Source organism: Lepus europaeus, chromosome 17 (genome assembly GCF_033115175.1).
Source record: "Lepus europaeus isolate LE1 chromosome 17, mLepTim1.pri, whole genome shotgun sequence".
Taxonomy (NCBI): domain Eukaryota; kingdom Metazoa; phylum Chordata; class Mammalia; order Lagomorpha; family Leporidae; genus Lepus; species Lepus europaeus.
The window spans coordinates 66045933-66068451 of NC_084843.1; the positions used below are offsets into that span (position 1 = coordinate 66045933).

Genomic DNA, 22519 nt, shown 5'->3' on the forward strand with positions numbered 1-22519 from the left:
GCTAATGATTCTCCTGCAGAGCTCCATTTCTTTTTTTTATTTGACAGATAGAGTTAGACAGTGAGACATAGACAGAGAGAAAGGTCTTCCTTCCGTTGGTTCATCCCCCAAATGGCCACTATGGCCGGCGCTGCACCAATCCGAAGCCAGGAGCCAGGTGGTTCCTCCTGGTCTCCCATGCAGATGCAGGGTCCAAGCACTTGGGCCATCCTCCACTGCCTTCCTGGGTCACAGCAGAGAGCTGGACTGGAAGAGGAGCAACCGGAACAGAATCTGGTGCCCCAACCGGACTAAAACCCCGGGGGTACCGGCGCCGCAGGCAGAGGATTAGCCTAGTGAGCTGCGGCGCCAGCCCAGAGCTCCATTTCTATGAGCCAATCCACAAATAAACAAATATAAAGGAGAAAATAAAACACTAGTATTAGTACCCATAAAGTACAAAACTACCAACCATAAGGCGTTGTTCTACTCTGCTGTCACCCACCTCTGCTTCCATTCTGTAGAAAACAATCTGGCACTTACAAGTGTCAGGCCACAAGGGTGGGTCCCTGCCTGGGTTACACACAGGACATTAAACATAGTCTCCTTTAAAAGGGCTCATATTTGGGTGTTTACCACCATAACTGGTCCCAACTGGATCTGCCTCGTTGTTGGCTGCCTTTTACTTTTGGGTGAGCCATATCCTGCTACTTAGCAAGGACTCTGACTTTTTTTGGTTTCTGGCTCCTGCCTTAATTCATTCATCCTTGAATACTGTTTCTACCCTCCTGCTAACTATCATTGTTCCCTGAGCTTCCCCCGACCCTTCCCTCATCGCCCACCTGCTGGCCATCCTTGGAACCACCTTGGCAAAACTAGGGTCCTTTCCTGCTTCTCTGTGTCCAACTACTTGGGTGTTTGACTCCTGCTGCTATCTGATAGGTCACCTCTGGTTAGGCAGAGGAAGAAGGAAATGACTGGCTGATGTTCGGGGGACAGCCCTGAAGAACTGCCATGTTCCTCGGTCCTAGAGGAGATTGTGTGAGATGCTCGAGAAACCGGCAGACAGGTTAATGACCCTCTGCTGATTATGAACTTGTTCAGGGGCCTGCGTCAAGCCCACCCATGCCTTGGCATCATGACACCCACTATTTCCTTCTTCTCCAGCCCTAGGAGGGCCTGTCATATGCTATTAGTCTGTGCATCATGAGGGGAATTTACTTAGCGAGGCTGTCTTGTCTTTCTTTTTTTTTTTTTTTCTGCCCACAGAAGAAATTGTGAAGGTGACATTCTGTCCTCCACTCTGACTTCACTCAGGCCATTTTTGCCATTTTCTATACTAGGACCTGTCACATTGGCAGGCGCTGATGTGGGAAGTCCGAACATAAAGACCCCAAGAAAAGGATGAGTCACAAGAGAGGAAAGGAGACTTAACAAGCAGATGAGTTTATTTCACTTAATGATTAGCTGATGCCTAAGAGGATAATGTGCTTTCGTCCAATCATATTTCCCTTCCTGTTCAGGAAACTGATGTCTAATGCTTTCTAAGACTCACGGCATGAGACTCTCTTGGGATGTCATTTGATTATCCACGCTAGGCCAGCTGAGGGGTCCCTCTTTGTGTTGACTGCCTTCCCGACACATCCTACATAAACCCTCATGAATGGCTATTCCACCTTACTCCAAGTCTCAGGACTGATGTCAGGAATGCTGTGTGTGCTGCTTAAGAACACCGTCCAACTGTCTACCCCACATCTGGTGCACTGTTCGCCAGTAGCCCCTGAATGGTTTGGCTTCCAAGGAACCTTGGTGAAGGCTGAGGTTGGGTGGGCCTTCTCTTTGACACTTCCATGTTGACAGCATCAAAGGGGCCCTGAGAGAGATGCTACCCCTTAGGCTGCCACCAAGGACCTTCTCTAAATGCTACTTAGGATACTACCTCCCCAGAAACCTGTAAGGGGTCCCTAGTACCTATGAAAGGCACAGCCTTCATGACTGGCTATGAGAATACGCTCACATTTTCAACGCCAGTGATGCCAGTCCAAAGATCACTTGCTCCTGCCATATTGTACCATTTACCATGGCCCCAGCACTTTGCCTGTGTCCTCTGTAACGAGATTGACCAGACTGAACATTGCTGTGCGTCAGCTTCCACATTTGTAAAACGGGGGAAGACTGGTAGTTAGGAGTCAATGAGTTCACAGGCATTACACTCTAAGAATGATATCTGACACCTGGTGAACAGTGAACAAGAGGAGAGAAATCTTACCACACAGGGCTAGTTAAATGAGATCTCCTACTCCAGGCTCAGCCTCCCAAACCAGGGGTAAAGATGGTTTTTCCTATTCTTGTAGCAAGAAGAGTGAGTAGAGTGAGTAGCATTAGTAGAGTTAGTAGTGTTAGTAGAGTCCACAAGTCATTCTTGCTCTATTTTCCAGTGTGGTTGCCCTTCAGTGTTCATGGGGGTTTGGTTCCAAGAACTCCCTCAAATATCAAAATCCACATACGCTCAAGTCTCTTATGTAAAATCACACAGTAAACAAATCACATATGCTCCCATATACTTCAATTACTTGTAATAGCTAAAAACACAATGTAAACAATATAGAATTAGTTGTCATGCTGTCTTATTTGGGGAAAATGACAAGGAAAAAAACCTCTGTACATGTTTGGTACAGACACATTCTTTCCCCAAATATCCTTGATCCACAGTTAGGTTGAACATAGATCTGAATCCACGGATGCAGACAGCCAACTGTACCTCCTTCTCTGCCTCCTACTTTAAACCATTAGCATTGTGAAGACAGAGATCTCATCTAACCCATCCTGCTTTAGATCCCTCAGGGGCCTTCCACAAAACCTTGAGCACAGTCAGCCCTCACTAAACATGGACCGTGTAGGAATTCGTCTGGAAAAAGGAACACAAGCAGGCAGTTGAAAGGCACAGTCTTTGGGGGTTCCACTTGAGGACACAGCATGAGAGTTCAGGCATTGAATCTATGCCACCTGCCCACTGGAGAAATATTCTCATCATTCAGAAAGCTGCTCCTTGAAGGTGGCCATGAAATGAATGATCACCACTGGGGGTCCTGAATGCATATGGCAGGAACCCATGAATTCGCCTCAGTGGTAGTTAAAATTACACCAAGTGCTGGGCCAGTACATTGTGGGTTAAGCTGCTGCTTGAGACACCAGCATCTCAACTCAGAGTTCAAGTTCAGGCTGCTGTGCTTCTGATCCAGCTTTTTACTCAAGCTCCTGGGAAAGCACTAGAAGATGGCCCAAGGACTTGGGTCCTTGCCACCCATGTGGGATACCCAGATGGAGGTCCTGGTTCCTGACTTCTGTGCCCAGTTGTTGAGGACATTTCGGGCAGTGAACTAGCAGATAGAAGAACTCTGTCTTTCTCTCCCCCTCCTTCCATCACTCTGCCTTTTAAATAAATAAATCTTTTACAAAAATGCTTCCTATTATACTTCATGTTTTTGAGAGAGACTGCCTGGAAGATCCTTCATTGAATGTTCGGTGGGTTCTGTGAGGCCTCAAATTAAGAACGCTACAGTCGCCTAATGAGAGACACATTCCTAGTCCTCCAATGCTTTGCATCTGAAGAGAGGCGTGGTTACCCTGAGGAGGCACAGATCCACCAAGCCAGGAGACCCGGGCACAGGCTTGCATTAGTTCATTTCCATTTGTATGGTGAAATGCCTCAGGCAGACTATTTTATAAAGAAAACGGGTGTACTGTGGCTCCCGGTTCTGGAGGTACAGGGTTGAGGAATCGTACCACGTAATGACTTTATTGCTGGCAGAGTTCCGAGGGTGGGACACAGCATCATTTGACGAGAGATAGGGGTGTGTGCATGTGAGTGTGTATGTGTGTGTGCATGTGCATGTCTTCTGATCTCCTTCCTTGCATATAAAACCATAAGAATTCAATCATGGGGGCTCCATCCTAATGACTTTAATCCTCATCACTCCCCACTCGCCATTGCTGGGTGCAGCTTTCACCCTCTACATGGGCATTACGTTTCAATGCACAAAGCCTGGAGGGGCACTCAAGCTCTGCCCAACCCATAGCAAGGTTCTTGATGATTTTAGTGAAAAAACAGGGGAGACTCCCAAGATCATTTCATGTTAAGACATCAACGAGGCAGGCAGAGTGAAGGTCTCGGGAAGCTCCATGGCTCTGTCTGCTTGGATGAGTGTCCAGCCGGAGGCCATCTGTCACAGCCAGCATGCCCCCCTCCCTGCCCCGAGCTTGGCACGGATGCTCGCCTTGGCTCAGTCGGGCAGGGAGGGTTGCTTTCTGTCAGGCTGACTACGAAACACGCTACCTCAGGATCCAGACACAATAAACGAGGCTGTTCACCTGATGAGCACACAGAGAATTCAGTGACACTTAAAACCCAGAGCCAGCCCGGACCCATAGCAAAGGGGAGACAAAGCCCATTAGTGGAGAGGCCCCGTGGCACTCCCTGCTGGCAGGTGATGCAGGAGGAACCCTCACCCAGAAGCCTGTTTTTATTTGCGGAAGCCACAGTGGTAAATCAGAGCCCATCCTAGCCCATGCTGGGCACCGGGATTTCTCTTGGAGCTATCGCTATCACTGCCCACAGGCCACTAAAACCCACCTGCATTCAGAATGATTGATTCTGCTCCAACAGCAAGCCACAAACTCGTGTTGAAAAACCCACTTCAAGTAAGTCATTAGCTTCCTTTATGGGTTTTTCAGGTCATAAGGAATAGGGCCTGGGAGTCCTATCTTCTGCAAAGCAGAGAGGAAGAAAGGGGGTGTTGGAAGAGGTAGGGGAACTAGAAAAAGCCACAGAAGCTGGTGAGCCCTTCTGTTTCCTGCCAATCAACAAGAGCGATCCTGCAAAATTAGGCCCTGGCAGCCTCCGCGCCAGTGTGGGATCTTCTAATGCCAACCCAAGAGCCTTGAGTTGGGTGCCTCTTTCATGGGTTGGAGGGGAAGGAAAATGGAGTGGGGTCCACCTTTGGCCCAGCATCAGAGGTGGTAGGGTACCTGGGATACAGGAAGTCAAGGCAAAGGAGGAGCATCTAGACTTCCCGACTGGTCACGGGATGACCCATGCCTGCCACACTGCGACAGAGGCTGCTGTGGGCTGTCCGGGTAAAGCAGCCGCACAACAGCCGCCATGGCCAAAGCGGCAGCCCAAACGCGCGAGCCTGCGAAGCCGGAGTTCTGCAGCATGGCGAGTTCCATCCACCACCTGACCCACGTTTAGCAATTCCACTGCACCACGGGGCAGACAGCTCCAGCCTGGGATGACTGGCTCCCTGAGCCCCTCTCCGGCAAGCAATGAAAGCAAGATCCACTTTGAAAATTCTCCCCCATCATGCAAACTGACATAGGCATGCTTTTCAAAAACCCACAGCCAATCTGTTGATCATTACTTATTTACAAAAGCCTTCGGGCAGAAAGTCCTGTAAAAACCATACTTGATACGGTATACACTAGCTTTTTCTGCTTGTGGAAAAAAAAGTCCCCCAAGGCTACCTCAAACCATCACTTTCTATTGCACATAAAATGTAGCGTGTAACACTAAAGTATTTAATATATATGGTATAATATATCTACAGGAAAGGCATTTGTGTAGAAGTATGTTACCCTGGATTTGGTAATTTGATGTTTTGCTGAAGGCTACGACTTAAAAAAGCCTCCACCTCATACAGCAGACTTGTCATCCTGGTACCCAAGAGCCAACAGAATAAAGAAGTACCCTTAAGCAGCAAAAGTCTGACACAGCTTTGAAGCATATGAAAACAGTATAACTCCTCAGAATTATTATTACTCAAGATCAAAGAAATGAGCCATACTTTACATAGCAAACAGGGACAGGGAATTTGGCTCCAAAGGTTTCAGATTTTTCAGACTTCTCTTTATTTATTTATTTGCTTCTCTAAATGTAGGCAAAGAAGAGCGCCTAGGCCCTCTCTCTCCTTTACATGGAGAACGCTATTAGCATTAGATAAGGCGATTACCTAAAGGTGAGTCAATAGGAAATGAGTGCTAACATGACAACTGGCGTCATAAAAATGAGAAGCTTGGCAGTTGGTGCGTTTTATTCTTCCTCGTAAACGGTAAACAAGCATGTAAATCAGCCACATCCCGGCAAGGCTGAGTGCAGGGGATCGGAGAGAACTTGGAGGCAAATGTTAAGCAGGAATAGGTGGTCCTGATGCCAACGGGGACAGGGCTGGGTGAGTCGTCCACCGAGAACCTGCATCCCCCAGGAGGTGAAGTGAACGGGGACTGCCCTTGCCCACGTCCCACAAAGAGACACGTGGAGGGAGATGCAGAGGTGATGAACAAGCAGGAAACAGAAATCGCCCTTGCTTTACTTCAGCTATCAAAGGGAGGGGCGTGGCCAACGGCAACCAAGAGAGGAAGCCACATCACAATGGGAGGAACCAGGCAGGGTGAGCAGGGATGGAATCCGTCCTGTGTCTCCAAGGTGTGTGTTAGGATGTCAGAGGAAATTCACACTGTGGTTGGCCGACGAATAGCAGACAAAAAGGGGAGACTCCCTTACTGACACAGGTCAGTAAGAGGACCCTGCGGTGAGCTCTGGTGAGAGACGGTTTCACCTACTATCTCTTAGAGGGAGAGGTAAAGAGGAAGGAAGGAACAGAGGGAGGGAGGCGAGAGGGCAGCAGGGAGGAAGCAGAGGATCGAGGAAGGGAGATAGGAAAGAGGGAGGGGACAGGAAGAAGGGAGAGAGCGAAATTAAGAAGCGAGGGAGCGCACTGTATTTCATAATTAATATTGCTTTTAGCCTGAGCAGAATGGGATTACTTTTGAACTTTGCTTTGGCAAGTCCGCAGATTATTAGAGGTTTTTTTTATCGGTCAAAATCAATTAGCAGAAATTTGATTTCAATCGACAGGATAAAAGGAAGGTAATCTTCAGGTTCATTTTTGATTGTGATGATACATCTCACATATGGCCTTAAGTACAGAAAACAGCCCTCGGAGGGGCTCCAGCAGAAAGAGACTTGCCGCAGGCAAGCCGAGCCCGCCAGCTCCTCCGATTGGCTCTCGCCATCATTAGTGCCACTGCTGTTTAGGAGCTACACACAGACAGGACATGGTGACAGCTAAGACTTTAAAGCCTATGTATTTTTCAAACAGCTTTTCAAACTGTTTTTCATGACAGAATTTTTCCAGCTCTATCATTAACTGCTGACAAGCTGACAGAGTAAATACTCCTGCCTTTAAGTTGCCGTCTAAGCGTCTCGCTCCCCTCCCCCCCCCCCCCAGCTCACTCTTGGCTGGGTGGGGGCGGCTCTGGGCCGAGGCAGGGTGGGGAGGGGACCAGGAGAGGAGAGGGAGCTAGAGAGAGACAAGGGCGCGGCCGCCTCCCCCCCCCCCCAGCCCCCGCCCCCGTCCTTACCTCATCAGCTTGGGCGAGGAGTTGGGCGAGTTCCTCATGCCTCCATTCCGCTGCTTTTTTTTGGGTGACAGCGTTGATGGCTGCTCATCTTCAACTGGAAATACAGGCAGCTCGTGAGATCAGGAAGGGCGTGAGGGCAGAGGGCGAGACACGGGCGAGATATCAAAGGACACACACTCAAGGCTCAGTCACTCACTAGAAGTCATGGCTGTCTTTTAGACCCGATGGCAAAGAGCGAATGAGTTAGTCAGGGAGGCCAGCCTAGGGGGCGTGGGGGGGGCCCTTTCCACGCCACCCTTTGAACATGCACTTCAAAGACTACAAGAGTTTGTCAACACCCTACGGGGTGGGGGGAGTGGGAGAAATTGTGATTTGCTTGTATAACAAATAGATTTATCTATGAACACACCATCAGTATTCTTCGAGTTACTTTGGGTTACTTTGCTTAGCTGGCTCAGCGAATGAGTTTTCTCATAACCCAAATCAGAAATAGAGTTGTATGTGACAAAGCAGCATGATAACTGGCAGCCTGCTGCTTCTCCGGATGAACCAGCTGACAGGTTCCTGGTCCCTGCACACCAGAGAAAGAGCCTTGAAGAGAGGCAAGGATTCAGGGCCTTCCCAGCCAATGTTCCCGTCAGTCAGGACTGGGAACATTGGTGCATGCTGGCACAGAATCCCCAGACCAACTCAGCTCTCATCCCTTCAAATGGGATCCTTCCTTAATGCATGAAGACAGGAGGAAGAGAGAGGGCCAGGCTGGCGAGCTGGGTCGGAGAAGAGTGACAGAGTGAAGGAGGAGACTGCCATTGAAAGCTATCTCTGAAAATGTGGCAGAGGGGGCAGGATGGAGGGCAGCGTAGGAGATCGGAAACCAAAGGCTGTTTTCCAAATGTCTGAACCACACAGATTGCTAAGCGATGTCAAGCGTCACTCACCAACAGCACGGCACTCTCTACTGCTCTTGCCCCAAGAAACCTGCTAAAAAGCTTTGCAGATGTAGTAACCTGTTATCATGCTTCTTTTTAGGAGTGCTGCTTAATAATTAGCAGATGCATACCCAGCCCATCACCTAAGGGCATCAGCAGCAAAATGCTAGTCCTCCTCTTCCCACCCCCACCCCATAATTCAAGCTAAAGCTGTAATGTTAAGAAGGAAAAATAGAATCTTCAGATTTCTAGAGTTGACTGCAACAGAGGCTAGCAGGTAGCACCCCTGAAACTCAGAATGCACGGCAGTTATGTTCAAGCTAAGAAGAGAAATGTTAGCAGTGACCATGTTGAAAGAAGCTAGAAATATGTTAATGGTGTGTGTGTCTTTGATGGGGGAGAAGATGCCATTTCAGCTACATGACGCTGTGCAGGGAGACCCACACCAGAGCATGCATTATATGGTACTTCCCGAAAACCCCAAATAAATGTAGCAGGTTAGGGTGCATGGTTCCAAAGGGATTATGATAATCCAATGACTGTTCAAACCTATCCTACTCTCAGTGTGGTGTAGGCCAAATTCTGGCTGACACAGAGAAAGGGAACCAGAGAGTGGTGTGAGGTTAGAGTGATACTGAAAGGAATGCCGGCAAGAAAGCACCTGCTAAGGCTCTCAGCCCACTCACTCCACCACCTGCTCCCTCTGCTCCACCCCTCTCTGCCCCTGCCCCCACCAGAGGCCCTCTGCTCAAGCCACTACCATATCAGTCACTTAGTGCTCCAGGCAGGGACTATGTGGCTCAGAGGGTATCACATCTTATCAGAAATGAGTATCCACAGCAAATCACACAGAGACTAAACAGCACTTAAAAGATTAAAGGAAAAAAAATACAAGCCACATAAATGGTATTGAAAAAAATCCCTTGGAGTTGATATGCATCTCTCCGCAAGCAAACAGGGACCCTGAGCTTGACCCGAATCCATCTTCCTTTCACAGGATAGGGGTCGGGCATTCCAGGCAATTATGGGATAGAAATGTGTGTAAGTATACTTTTGCATGTTTCCCACCTTGGAAGGAATGGAAAGTCTTACAATGAATGCACCCATAATACAAGGTCACCTTTTAATATGGGTCACTTGCAATTGTTATATTGTATTCAGGATGTCCTGGATTAGCTGTGTAGCAGGCTGAGCTGAATGTGTGTGTGTGTGTGTGTGTTCATTAGAGTTGGTCTTGTGGGGATCCGATTCTGTTCTTCTCTTCTACATCGTCTTCTTAAGCCTCTAATGCAATACCCGAAAGGTCTTTTACCTAACCTCGCCTATGGCTAACTTTATTCAAGTCCATGATACTACCAATGGTTGTGCTCAGTTATACAATGAGTCTATACAAGCTAAGACCTGAACAGAAGTCACTCTTACTGGAATTTTTGCTGGATTTTTCTGCTTCCCTGTTTGCACAGGGTCTGTAATAAATGATCTCTTCTTTGATTAAGGACCCATTATCTCTACAGCTGGTCACTAGCTGTTTACAGCCCTGATCTTCTGATGGAACACTAGCAAGTTCATACCAGTTAGCCAGCTCCAGAGAGACACCTCACTGTGGCGGCACAGTTCTGCCTCCTTCTATGCAAGGAAACTTTATTTTCATTACAACTCAGAGAGATCATCCATCATAATCATATTGCATTTAAACTGGGATTTGTTTTCTTAAACGCAACTCGAGATCAAAGGTTTCTTCCTGCACTTGTGGCTTGGAAATGCAGATCTGTTCCCTGCAGAGATGGGGGCAATGTCTCCAGCTTAAATATATGAACGTTGTGTGACAGGGACCATTACGTATGGCTTAGGTCCCACAAGAGAAGCAGTGATAACTTCATCCTCATAAGTAGGATATAAACCATATTTAAGTATTAGCCTTTATATGGATTCCATCCATGTCTACGTATTCAAAGAAAGCAGATCTAGGAAAACTTTTAGTTAAACTATAAAATGTAATTTTCATTTCATGGCTTCTGTGACTCCATGAGAGGAATAAAAATGGAATTAAAAGGGAGATTTCAATTTACTTACATTCAGGAAAGACGAAGGAGTGGGAGTAATGGGCCACTACCTCATGACAATGCTTACTGACGGGCTCCTATTTAACCTCATTCTCTGCTAATTGCAATACACCTCTTGTCTCCAGCATTTGCATTTGCCTTCGTGCTGGAGAAGCTACCCAGAGATATGATCCTTTAAAGAAATCTGACTTACCAGCTTCTTTAAAACACAAACAAGCTCAGGAATCTAATGTGGAATTTTTATAGGAGCTGAACTCCATCCAGTCTCCAAGTACTCATAAAATTCAAGGGCTTGCTTTTGCACATCCCTAAGTATAACACTTAATGTGCTGTTGTAACTTCCCAGCGCTCCCTTGTCTAATAGGCACTGAATCTAACAGTTTTACAGTTTGGAAAGACTCAGCACCAGAAAAATGTCAGGCAAGTCTAATGAGGCTTCAGATCCCCTGGTTTGCGCTGGAGTTTAAAGTTACAATGATGTTTTAACATGTTTGCTTATACTTGACTAAAGAGGATTCATTATTTCAATGACATAACCTCCAGACAATGTTCTGGGAATTGATTTAAGATGTGGTGGTAATTCCGACAGCCCTAATGCAGAGTCGAACATCTGTAACAACATTTTATTCCACTTTTCATCAGCGTGCTGTTTTCCAGCACAAAGCTGGGCAACGTCTTCCAGAAACACTGGCCAGAAGCCTGGGCTTACTTCAAAATGATCATATATTTTACTAGATTTTTTTTTAAAAGAAATATCTTCTTTTATCAGGCTAGCCAGGTTGCAAATACCGTGTCAGGGTTCACTAATGCCTCTTTATGGGTCCTTGAAGTGAAATGGGGCAGCGACTGCAATTTTGAGCTTTCCCAAATAATCCAGTACCTGCACGCAGGGACCAATGCTCAGCTACAGCCTGGACCACAATCCCGGTTCCCTGCTTCCCCAATGAGACTTCGGGGGGCTGATTCTGTTTGATACATAAAGGTGAGTTTGTTGGCTGGAGTTAAAAAAAAAAAAAAACAAAAGTTCAAAGCAAATAAACTCTGAAACATAGTGAGAGGCAAACAATCTGTAATCGTGAGTCAGCTGGCTATCTCTCCTACGTTATTAATCACCACATCTGGAGAAACCCACATCTGCACACACTTAGCAGGTCATTAGTAACGTCATATTCACACTGGAATCACTCGGAGTAAGAATCATGCAAAGTGGTTTGAGCACAAAGGCTTCTAGCTAACAGGACGTCCTACTGGAGTCTCCAGCAGGCTTCGAGTTGGAGGGTGGGGTCATTTTCATGATTATTCATTGTTGGTTAAGCTTTTCCTGTTTGGTATTTTTCTGCCCGACAAGCTAAATGCATGCTGAAATCTGCATTAGGACATCTCTCTGCTTCAAGTGGGCTCAGCATGTTAACGTAGAGCATTGAGGGGTGCAGTTATTAAAACCTGGGATGGATCCCAGGACTCCTTCACCTGGCTCGCTCACAAGCCGAGAATTGGGAGTTGCGTTCTTGCACTCAAATGGGTCTTTGGGATAGCGTGATCTAGCTCCATGCTTGACTGCCAAACAATAAGAAGAAAAGAAAATGGAAATTAATCCTCAGTGAAATCTGCTGATAGAAAAGTTCCAAAGCGGTCTCCACACTGAATAGAATCAAAACGCGGGATGGAAAGGGAGGTTTGTCCCTCCCAGCTAAATTCCCCTTTTGCTGGTGCTCACGACCTCCTCCAGCTCTTTTTGTTGTGTTTTTGTCATCAACATCAATAGGAAGAATATCTGTGGAAATTCAAAAGCTAGCCTATGGGCAATGACTTCTGCACTACAATAACAATACCTAGTGCCCTCTCCCCTACAACATACATGGACACAGACACCTCCATTGCACAGCAGAGTCAGCCCCGTGATCTCCCGAAGTCTGCAGAAGGGGATTCTCCTAAACAATCGTTGCTTCGACGTCACAACGCTCACTGTTAAGCTACTGCGATCCACGTGAACTGCCGGCATGGCCAGGTCCCCCGTTTGTGACGTCACTGGCTAACTTAGATGGCGTGGGTGTGCCACTGGTCTGAGTGTGGTGAAGCACCTCCTTGAATCACAGAGACATCAATGAAAAGTTTTTATTATTCTTTCAGGCTGCATATTCTGCTGTATTAAAATTGAAGTGAAAAATGGAGGGAGACATTGCTAGAACAGAGCTATAATAGCGTGCTTCCTGTTTTCTATGGGCTTACCAAACTTTTCCACAAGAAAAATCATGGAAGACTTAGTAACACAGTCACTTGGTAATATGATAGTCCACCATGGACAGAACGCCCAAGCTGACCCAACCTTCCTCTGATATTGTCTGAGACTCTCCAGGAAGGTCTACGTGGCCACAGTAGGGCCAGCAGGGATTGGAGCATGGAATGGCAGCACTTTACAGGGGCTGTTTCCTGTCCTGATCTCTGAGAACCGCCAGGACCCTGGCTGCCTGTTACACAGCCTAGTCTGGGGAGAGAGTGTGAATGTTGCCTTAAGCAATGATTAAACCAAAACAACAACCACAAAACGCCAGATTTGTGATCCATCCTGTGAGCTTGGTGTTATAACTGCTGCAAGGGAGCACTTGACTACGGTCTCAAGATGAATCCCATAGGAGAGACCATCGGGCCCACCAATGGGCATGAGCTAAGTCCATCTCTGATAAGAAAAAATGGACATGAGGGTCAGGTTCTGAACCTAGAGGGCAGTGAGCAGCTCAGTGTCAGAGCACAGGGCAGTTAAAATGGGTGATTCCCTTGGAATGAGTTTCCAGTCGAACAAGATTGAGATAATACATGGGTACTTCAAAAAGTTCATGGAAAACTGGAATCAAAGGTTATTTTGGTGTGAAAAAATTTTTGAGATTCATGTAGTTTTTTTCATAATACTCATTTATCATAAACTTTTGAAGATCTATAATATTTTTGGACCACATTAAACTTTTCCTTTCATCCCATTTTCCATGAACTTTTCTTTGAAAGGCAGAGAGACAGAGAGAGAGCATGTGTATTCCCATATACTGATTAACTCCCCAGATGCCCCTCATGGCCAGGGCTGGGCAAGCCAAAGCCAGGAGCTAGAAAATCAATCCAGGTCTCCCATGTGGGCGGAAGATAGAACTGCCTGAGCTCCCAAGGTCTGCATTCGCAGGAAGCTGGGATGGGAAGTGGAGGTGGGACTCGATCCCAGGTACTCCGATGTGGGATGTGGGCATCTTAAGCAGCAGGCCGAACGCCCACACCTCCATGAACTTTGTGAAATACCTCTATTTATATCTCTAAGAAGTCTGAGGACCACTTGGTGGCAATCTTGATCAAAGCAACATATGAAACTATTTATTGCCAATCATGCAAATATTAACATAAAGAAAAGAGAAAGGTTGCTACTCCCCCAAAGCAACCTCAACCGTCAAAATATCTCAAGCGTTATCAAATTCTGTAAAATTGAACAATCACATTATCGCAACTAATTTCACAAACTTCTAGCCAAGAAACAGAAGAGACGTTCATTCGGAAAACCCAAAGGGTGTAGATTTAAAACAATAATCTGTGGTTCTATAAAATGTGAGTGAAAAAGGACCTGCCAGTGACCTGGCCTGGGCTGGGCTGGCCCCAGCTCAGGGAGCGCCCACCCCACAGTGGGCTGAGGAGGTGGGGGGGGGGGTGCTTGTTGCAGCTATTTCATTTCTGGCTTTTGTGGAGCTAATAGGAGGATGGGGAGGGAGACTTTAAGGAACAATAGGTTATGTAGAAGTTAATCACAGGGTACATTTCCGGCTCTATTCACTGCCTGGGAAACCTGAATTGTGTAAGTTTGAGTCCATCAACACAGAGTAATGAAAGAATTCACCTCCTACTTGGGAGAGAGAGAAAAAAAAAAACACTATATAAATATATTAACAGAATCCACATGACCTGGAATGCAATGCTTTTTATATAAGTACCGTAGGCCTAATGGGTCCACTAGAATCAAATTTGGTGGTGACACAATCCACATATTGCCACCACCCTCTTCCCCAACCACATTGAACTTGGTAGGAGTCCAGCACCCACCAGAGCCTCCTGGCAGCAGAATCTCAGCTCAGTTTCTCCACTCAAAAGCCGACTTGCCGGAATCGCTTGTCTAACACTGGGCCCTGCTCTGTATCTGGTAGAAAATTCCTTCTGAAGATCCAGTAGTCTGCGGCCTTTTCTTTCTGCCCGGAGCACACTATCGCTATTGCCTCAAGGGCAAAGAGACATTTTGAGCAAAGCTCGTGAGGTATTTAGCTTCTTAGAGATGAGTCCCAGAGACAAGTGATGGAATGCTAAGGGGAAATCTACGGCTGCAATCAGAGAGGCAAGAACACCCCGGCCTGACTGCTAAGCAGTTTGGAGCTCAGGAAGCTTATAGGAGACGGAGAACCATTCTCACTTTGTCGGAATGAGACTGGCAGTCGGGGCGGAGGGTACCCGAGTCTAACAGAAACAGCCTCATTCCAACTTCTTCTCTTCCTACTCCCCGCTCCCGACATCAACCAGATAGTTACGGCTTTGAGGCCCGAAGGTACACCTGACCCCTTTCTGTGGCCCTAGCGCGCGCAGTCCATGTGTGTGGGGGCCAACTTCTAGGGCAAGGAGAGGACGTGCCACGTCCCTCTCACCAAGAGTGGCCTCATCCTTCGCAGCAAACTGTGGCCTACGCCATCCACAGGCAATGGCCCAGAACTGAGAAGGGTTTTCACATTTGTAAAAAGGTTTGGGGGCAGAAACGTAAGAGTAACAATCTTTTGTACACATTCCAGTGATGTAAAATGCACACTTCAGTGACTATCAATAAAATGTTGTCCATTTACAGCGGCTTGTTTATCTGTTGCCAGTGGCTGCTTTCGCTCTGCAGTGACGGAACCGAGTTAACTGTGATAAAGGCCAGATGGCCTGCGAAGTCTAAGAGGTGAACTAGCTGGCCCTGCCCAGAAAAAGTCCCCCTCCACTCCCCCAGTCGTTTAATCGTCACACATTTTCCTGGCTTCCCAAGCTTTCCAAAAGGCCAAGGCTCTTCCCAAACTGCCCAAACAGCCAAACAAGAGAGAGAAGCACTTGGAGGCCACGTGAAGTGTTGCAGATCCGGGGAAGTCAGGAGCGAGGGACCCACGTGGTTTGGCGACACGCGCCCCTACCAGGCAACCTGCCGCGAGCCCCGCTGCTGTCCTTGCGGCTGAGCACACGGGTCAGGAGAGTCTCCCGTCTCCCGGCTCCAGCTAAGTTAGATTCTTCCACCTGGTACTTTGAGGATCAAGGCGAACCCCAGCTCCCGTGAGCCATGCCTCGAAGCTGTCAGTGTGTGCTGCCAGTCCACCCTGTGAGAGGCCCGTCCGAGACAACAGATTAACCATTAGACTAGATATGCTGGAAATATACAGCTTCAACCTTTCCCCAGCTAGCTCAGAGCGATATATAGATGATTATTTCAACCGTCAGCTGCCGCATAGATTTAAACCCCTGCACAATAACTCCTGCATTCATCTGCCCCTTGTCAAGCTCACACAGCTTTAGTTGGAGGATACATGGTGTGGCAGTTTCACTGTGAATCCAGAATGATCCAGACGGCGGCTGTCTCTTTGTTAACAGGAAGCCAAACTGATGAGTTTGTAATGCATTTCTTATCAAAGGTAGTTTCAGAAAAGAAAATGTGCCCCATCAGTTTGGCTAGAAATTCACATATACTAGATTATGGACTTAATCAGAGCATCTCTGTTATTTTCTTGGGGAAATAGATAATTCCACATCCACCCCATTAAAATCATTTTGTGCCAATGAATTATGTATTTATGAATTTATAATTATCTTTGATTTTTTTTTCCCCTCTTGCAAGTATACTTAATAAAGACCATCAGCTGGAGCCTACAAAGCCCTGGTGCTTAATGGATACAAGCGTGCTAATATATTTTTTTTAAGTTAATGCTGATTTTTTGAGCTTTGTGTCTAAAATGATCACAGTGAATGGGTGAAGTGCAATTTTCCACCCTTACATTTAACAAAGACAGAACGGAGCGTAATGGAATTTATGAAGCCTGTGGAGGAACTCTCTTCCTAATACACCTTCTTATCAAAGAGGTTCGGATTCACCATAGGTCAGATCGGGTCCCCTCTGATACGTAGCAAGAGAAAGGCCTGTCAAACAGCAAACACCATGCCCGGCACCCTGAAAGGGCTCCCTCCCACAGGCGACTGCACCGGCTAGTTAACTGTGTTCGTCCTCCTGAACTCACAAGTTCAATAACAGCTTGAAAATCACTATTTTCCCTGTCTATCCTGAAAATTATGACATTTTATTCATTCTGGATTTTTTTCATCTTGATTCCTGAGGAATTGGGTACCCCTTAAATTCAGAGCCTAGGGCAGAGGGCCTCCCGTACCCCACCCGAATCCCAGCCCTGCCCTGTGGAATTCTCAAGGGTTTTCACGGCTCTGGTTCTGCTACCCCAGAGAGCTGGACAGGCAGACACAAAGGAGGAGCTGTTTTGTTGGATCATTTCACGCTGTTTGCATGGGCTCCTGAAGGAAGAGCCCTTGTAGCAGGCGCTTCCTCGTGGATTTACAAATTGTCAGGTATCCAAAGGAGTGGGGAAAAGATCCCGCTGCCTCAGGAGTCTGAGATGTGCCACCTGCCCAGGGTGAGAAGCAGAAAGGAGAGAAGGGGTCAGGTGTCTCAGGGACTTGATTTCACACCCCACGTCCACGGCTCCTGCGGAACGCGGTCTGCTGATTTACATCGCCACTCGGGGGCCCAAGTTTCCATTTTCTTCTATGTTTGGATACAGAGGCTGCTTTTTTCCTCTGATTTTCCCCCTTCTCCCAGACAGCTTCAAATACGCATGACTGGCAGAAGACGTCAGTCATATTTTCATTTCCACTTTCTCTTTGCTATTTACATTTTTAAAATTAATGCTTGCCCCAGCGATTCTTGGACTCTTAATTGTGTGCATGTGATATTGTTTTCTAAGCCATAAATGTGACACTGATAAGGACTGGTATTACTATTAACACTGTTATTATTATCGGCTCATCTATAAAGACCATATCCCCACCGAGCCAGGGGTGTCGAGAGCCCCCTGGAATTCTAATGCGTATTCCAGATGGTTGCCCCGATACTTTGTCAGGAGCTGATAAAGGTAAAATGCATGGGTTTTTTAGCACAACCCAGGTGCCCGATGAAGAATGTTCTGCCAGAACACTACAGAAATACAGTGTGCTCTTAACCTTGGGAGGAAGGCCCAGGCTCGATTGCGATTTTACACTAAACACAGCATTTAGTCTACTGTGTAAGGGCATAGTCACCTTCTAAAGATGTTCCTGAACTATAAAATCGTTATCTATATTCTCCTATAATTTATCATCAGGCACATTGTGTGCCACCCTTGTAAGTGCTAGCGCAGGGCGGGCCCCTGGCTGGTGAGCAAAGGGAGAGGACACTGTGGTGTGAAGCCGCGGGGATGGGAAGAGGTCTGGGGATGTCCTGGACGTGTGGCCTCACCCTCAAGACAAGACCACCACCCAAACGCAGAACCAGGTCCAGGTCTGTGAACTTCTCACTCAGATCCTATAAACCACCAGGATTCCAAGAGCTTCTAGAATCTGTCTGTCTGTCCAAGCCCCAGCTCTGACCCTCTTTAGAGCCCTGATCTCAGATAGGTTCATCAGCATCCCGATGTCCTAAGATCTACGTTGCCCCTGCAGGACCGGTCAGGACACCACATCTGGAGCGGCTATAGGATTAAACGAGGGATCCAGTGGCCACAGATGGACAAGTTGAGGACCTAACACTGCCATGGATATCCTCTACTTGGCACCCACCAACCGCTGTTACATAGGGTTTTCTACATGGGACAACTTTCAGTGCTGGAGACGGCCCCTAAAAACATTCAACTTCTGACTTCCACTGAGAAATCCTGCAGCGAGTGGGCCTGCCTCCAGAGGGACCCCCGTCTCCTGGGGCAAAAGCTTACCAGCTGGTCAGACTTCCGCTACTGCCTTCTCTGGCAGGCAGCCCACACCTGCATCCCAGCCTCGGCTCCAGGGACACTCAAGCCTGCTACCCCTGAGAGAAGGGCTTTAAGGCATGGGCCTTGTCCTACAATCGTCAGTACACACTAAGTGGTGGGAAGGGCAATGGTCAAGTACACAGGCCTTGCAGCCACCCTGCTGGGTTCTAAACTGGGTATCTTGTAAAGAACCTAACTTTATTTTACTCATCTATGAAATGGGTATAATTACAATAACTAATAGGGTTCTTGCGAGAATGGACTGAAACCATGTAAAGCAATGAGAGGAGTTTGTGGTAGGCTCTCACCAAATGCTATCGATTGTTAATATCTTGGCTTTGAAAAGTCAGAGGCTTCTGCCACTGGCCCGTGTGCTGCTGCTCCACACACATCGGCTCATGGGCTCCACCCTGCCTGACGTGAACCCAGTACCCAGCCACTAGAATGGGCTGGCGTCCCCATGCTCTGCTCCCCATTCAACTGTCACCCTGTCTCATGTGTCATGTGGCCCCAATGGTTAGGCATTGCCAAGTGCCATAAAGACAAGCAAAGCCAGAAAATGCTTAAATGGACCTCAACTGGAGGAGGCTGGGAGCACTCAGGGTGGGAACAAATGAAAGTCACAAGGAAATGTGGAGAAACCCCCACGGTTCCCTCAAATCATAGGAAATGCATGCCAATGGGGAGGGCGCCTTCCCTTGCATTTCCATGGGAGGACAAGGGGCTGATGGATGCTTGTGGGGGGCAGGGGGGAGGGGGCGGGGGAGGCTGGGATAGGGAGCCAGCGACTCCTTCACTGGGAACTTCCCAAGATGTCTTCTGCTCACCTCGCTATGGGGAACAGGCTAGGCTGCCTCTTCCTGGAAGTATTCCCATGCCTGCCACCTCCTTGGCCCTTCTCAGCTCATGCCCTGACATTTGCTTTGAAGCGCCTTTGCCGTAGTTTGCTCCTCTCTGAATCCCTCACAGCCCCTGGGAGCGCTCCCAGCACGTTGCTCCCAGTGGCTACACAGGCAGCATTGCCCAGGGGAGATGCTCAGCCCAGTGGTTAGGAGCCCCGGGGCCTGGGCCTGGCTCGGATCCACCACGTGGCCGTGGCTTGGATCCACTACGTGACCGTGGCAGGACCCTTCCCCTCCTGGGGAGGGGGGTGGGACTTGGCATTCAGTAGAAGACCTTTTTGGCCCTGAGTTGTAATGATTCCAGATTCACGCTGTTTCTAGTTACTCAACAGCTATCACAGGAGCCAGCCAGGGCCTAAGAGCCTCATAACGACAAAGCCACAAACAATTACCCAGAATTTCCTAGCACAATCAGCCCAAAGTGCCAGAGAACAGGAAGTGCAGGATTCCTGGGCCGGGAAAAGTGGGGCTCCGCTCTGTGGTTCTGAACCCCAGCTTCCAGAGAGAACGCTGGTGTTCCAGCCCCACCGGGCCTCACTCCACCAGGAGCTCGGAGGCATCGCGTGTGTCTCTCCCTTTTCTTCCCTTTGCTGTCTTTGGAGATGCACACTTTAGAGAGAACTACAAGTCTAACTGGAAAATCTTCCAAACATAGAGTGACACAAAACAACAGCACAAAAGATACTGCAACACAAGGGCAAGTGGAGGGCTAAGTGCCTCAGACTATCAGCAAGTGCTGGGGTGGGGGGTAGTCTTTGGGAAAAGCAGATGGGATGGAGAGAGATGTCAATCTGATTCACCCACATACACCAGGGTGCGGCACACCTCGGGGGGGCACCGACTCATCCCGCCTATGCCAGGTGAATGAAGGGTGGCAGAGGCAGGTGAGGAGGGCCTGTGGGTGACGGACAGCTTGGCCCAGGGCAAGGAGGCCAGGAGACACCAAACCAGGGAACTGCTGGGAAGCCAGGTTAGTTGGAGCAGGAAAATGTGTTTGAGAGCAGAGTGAGGGCTGGAAGGGCAAGGCTTCCCTCCATGGGGACAGAATTTGGGCCGTTTTGGGTAACAATCTGAATCCTTGGAACATTATTTTTCCTTTGATTTAAAAACACAGATTTGAAGAGGACAGTGGGTGGGTTTGCATCTTGGAAAAGTCTATCAAAGATGGCCTAGCTCACCCTACTTTGTTTCTGGCTACTTAAAAGCTGTAAGGGTCCAGCCACATGCACAGAGCAAATGTCCTGTTTCACTGGAAGTCTTGTCTTTACCCTGGAGGACACAGTCAACAGAAGACGAACTGACTGCTGCCCTGAATGCCTTGGAAAGGGCTCCCGTGAAGCTCCCGAGGCCAACTTCTCACAGCCCAGCCGGGCAACCCTAGCCTCGACTCCAGCAGGCCTGTTTGCTGCCGTCAGGCACTTGGGTCGATTCTGTCCCCTTCAAAGAGAACTGGAAGGAAAGCTGTAAGGGTTTGACTCTTGCCTGAAAAGTGCTTGCAACCTATGTTTTCAAAGCACATTTTCAACAAAGCGGTGTTTTCAAGAGCAGACACCGAGAAAGCAATGTCTCCCCAGTCCTCTGCTCCTGGAGCTTTTCCCAAATCAGTTCCCCTTCCTGAAGCTCACTGTCAAAGCCACATACAGGAGTAAAACATACATGATGAGATCTAGATCCTCCCTCTGCAACTCTGAGCCCCATAGGCCTCCGAAAAGTCAAATAACTCAACAGAGAAAATGGTTTTTCCACTGGCCTCTAAAAAGTCAACAGGTTCACATGATTCAATTACAAAAGGAATAAAGTATATGCATTCAAAGTTCTTTATGGTCCAAAAGGTAGAATTTAACAATAGACAGGGAAAAAGCACTTGATAAGATTCAATACCTATTTATGATAACAAAAAAAATCCTCTACAAATTAGGTGCAGAAAGCACATATCCCAAAATTATAAAGGCTACATATGAAAAACCAGCAGCCAGCATCCTTCCTAGTGAATGGGGAGGAGTTGAAAGCATTTCCCCTTGAGCTGGTACAGGGCAAGCGTGCCCACTTCCACCACTCGGATTCAATACAGTCCTGGAAGGAGTAGCAAGAGCAATTGAGGAGGAGAGCGAAATAAAGGGCATGAGAATCGGAAAAGAGGAAGTCAAAATATCAGATGATGGATGTTGTACATGGAAAAAGCGGAGCACTCCACCAAAGAAAATCAATACATGAGTCCTCCTGGGATGTATTTTAATTCTCACTTTCCATAAACATCACTAAATCCATGGTCTCCTATACAGGTCAACGTTCGTACCCAAGCATCCTGTACAAAAATGTGTTAAAAGACTTAGCTGTGACTTTAAAAACATAGCTGGACAGTAATCTATGTGTGGACGAAAGGATAAAAATTGGTTTTGCTTGTATGTATGCTTGCCCCTCCTTCCCATGGATGATACTCAACGTGTTGAACTGTTCAGCTAATGGGGAAATGGCATAAAAAACAAACAATGAGAAACCTCTTCTCGTATGCCAGAATTGCATTCTGGTCTGCAGGGAAAAGCAGTATTCGTCAGTTCACCTGGATTCTTGATGGAAGAGCACCGTGTTATAATATCTTCATACAGGACATTAATGCAATACATCGGTCTCCTTTATAACAATGTCCCTCACTATCCTGGTGTAAACCAAGGCTTAAATAAGTGTTAGATAAAAACACGGGCTTGCCCCATCGTACCTACAGCACAGGTACTCTGAGTCTTAATGGTGAGAGGGATTGTCTTAGGAGAGGTATGGAAGGGGTCTTTTTTAAAAAAAGTTTTATTTTATTTATTTGAAAGGTGAAGTTACGAAGAGAGGAAGAGACAGAAAGATGGAGAGAGAGAAAGAAAAAGAGAGAGATCTTCCATCCACTGGCTCACTCCCCAGATAGCCACAATAGCCAGGGCTGAAGCCAGGAGACAAGAGCTTCTTCCAGGTCTCTGAAGTGGGTGCAGAGGCCTAAGCACTTGGGCCATCTTCTGCTGCTTTCCCAGGCACATTAGCATGGAGCTGGATGGGAAGTGGAGCAACCAGGACTCAAATAGGCACCCATGTGGGATGCTTGTGTCGCAGGTGGCAGCTTTATCCACTACGCCACAATACCGGCCTGGGGGGCTTGGGGGTGAGTCTTTAAAAATTTCATGCAAAACATGTGTTACAAGAAA

At 47.6% G+C, this 22519-nt stretch overlaps 1 protein-coding gene across 3 annotated transcripts in view; it reads right to left on the minus strand.

Annotated features, from left to right (window-relative positions):
• Nucleotides 1–22519, minus strand: part of KCNMA1 (potassium calcium-activated channel subfamily M alpha 1) — a 782784-nt gene that overhangs the window by 87162 nt on the left and 673103 nt on the right. For all 3 annotated transcript variants that reach the window (XM_062214106.1, XM_062214104.1, XM_062214105.1), the window contains exon 19: nt 7399–7492. In XM_062214106.1, the coding sequence (XP_062070090.1) occupies nt 7399–7492 (94 nt within the window). The remainder of the gene's footprint in view (nt 1–7398; nt 7493–22519) is intronic.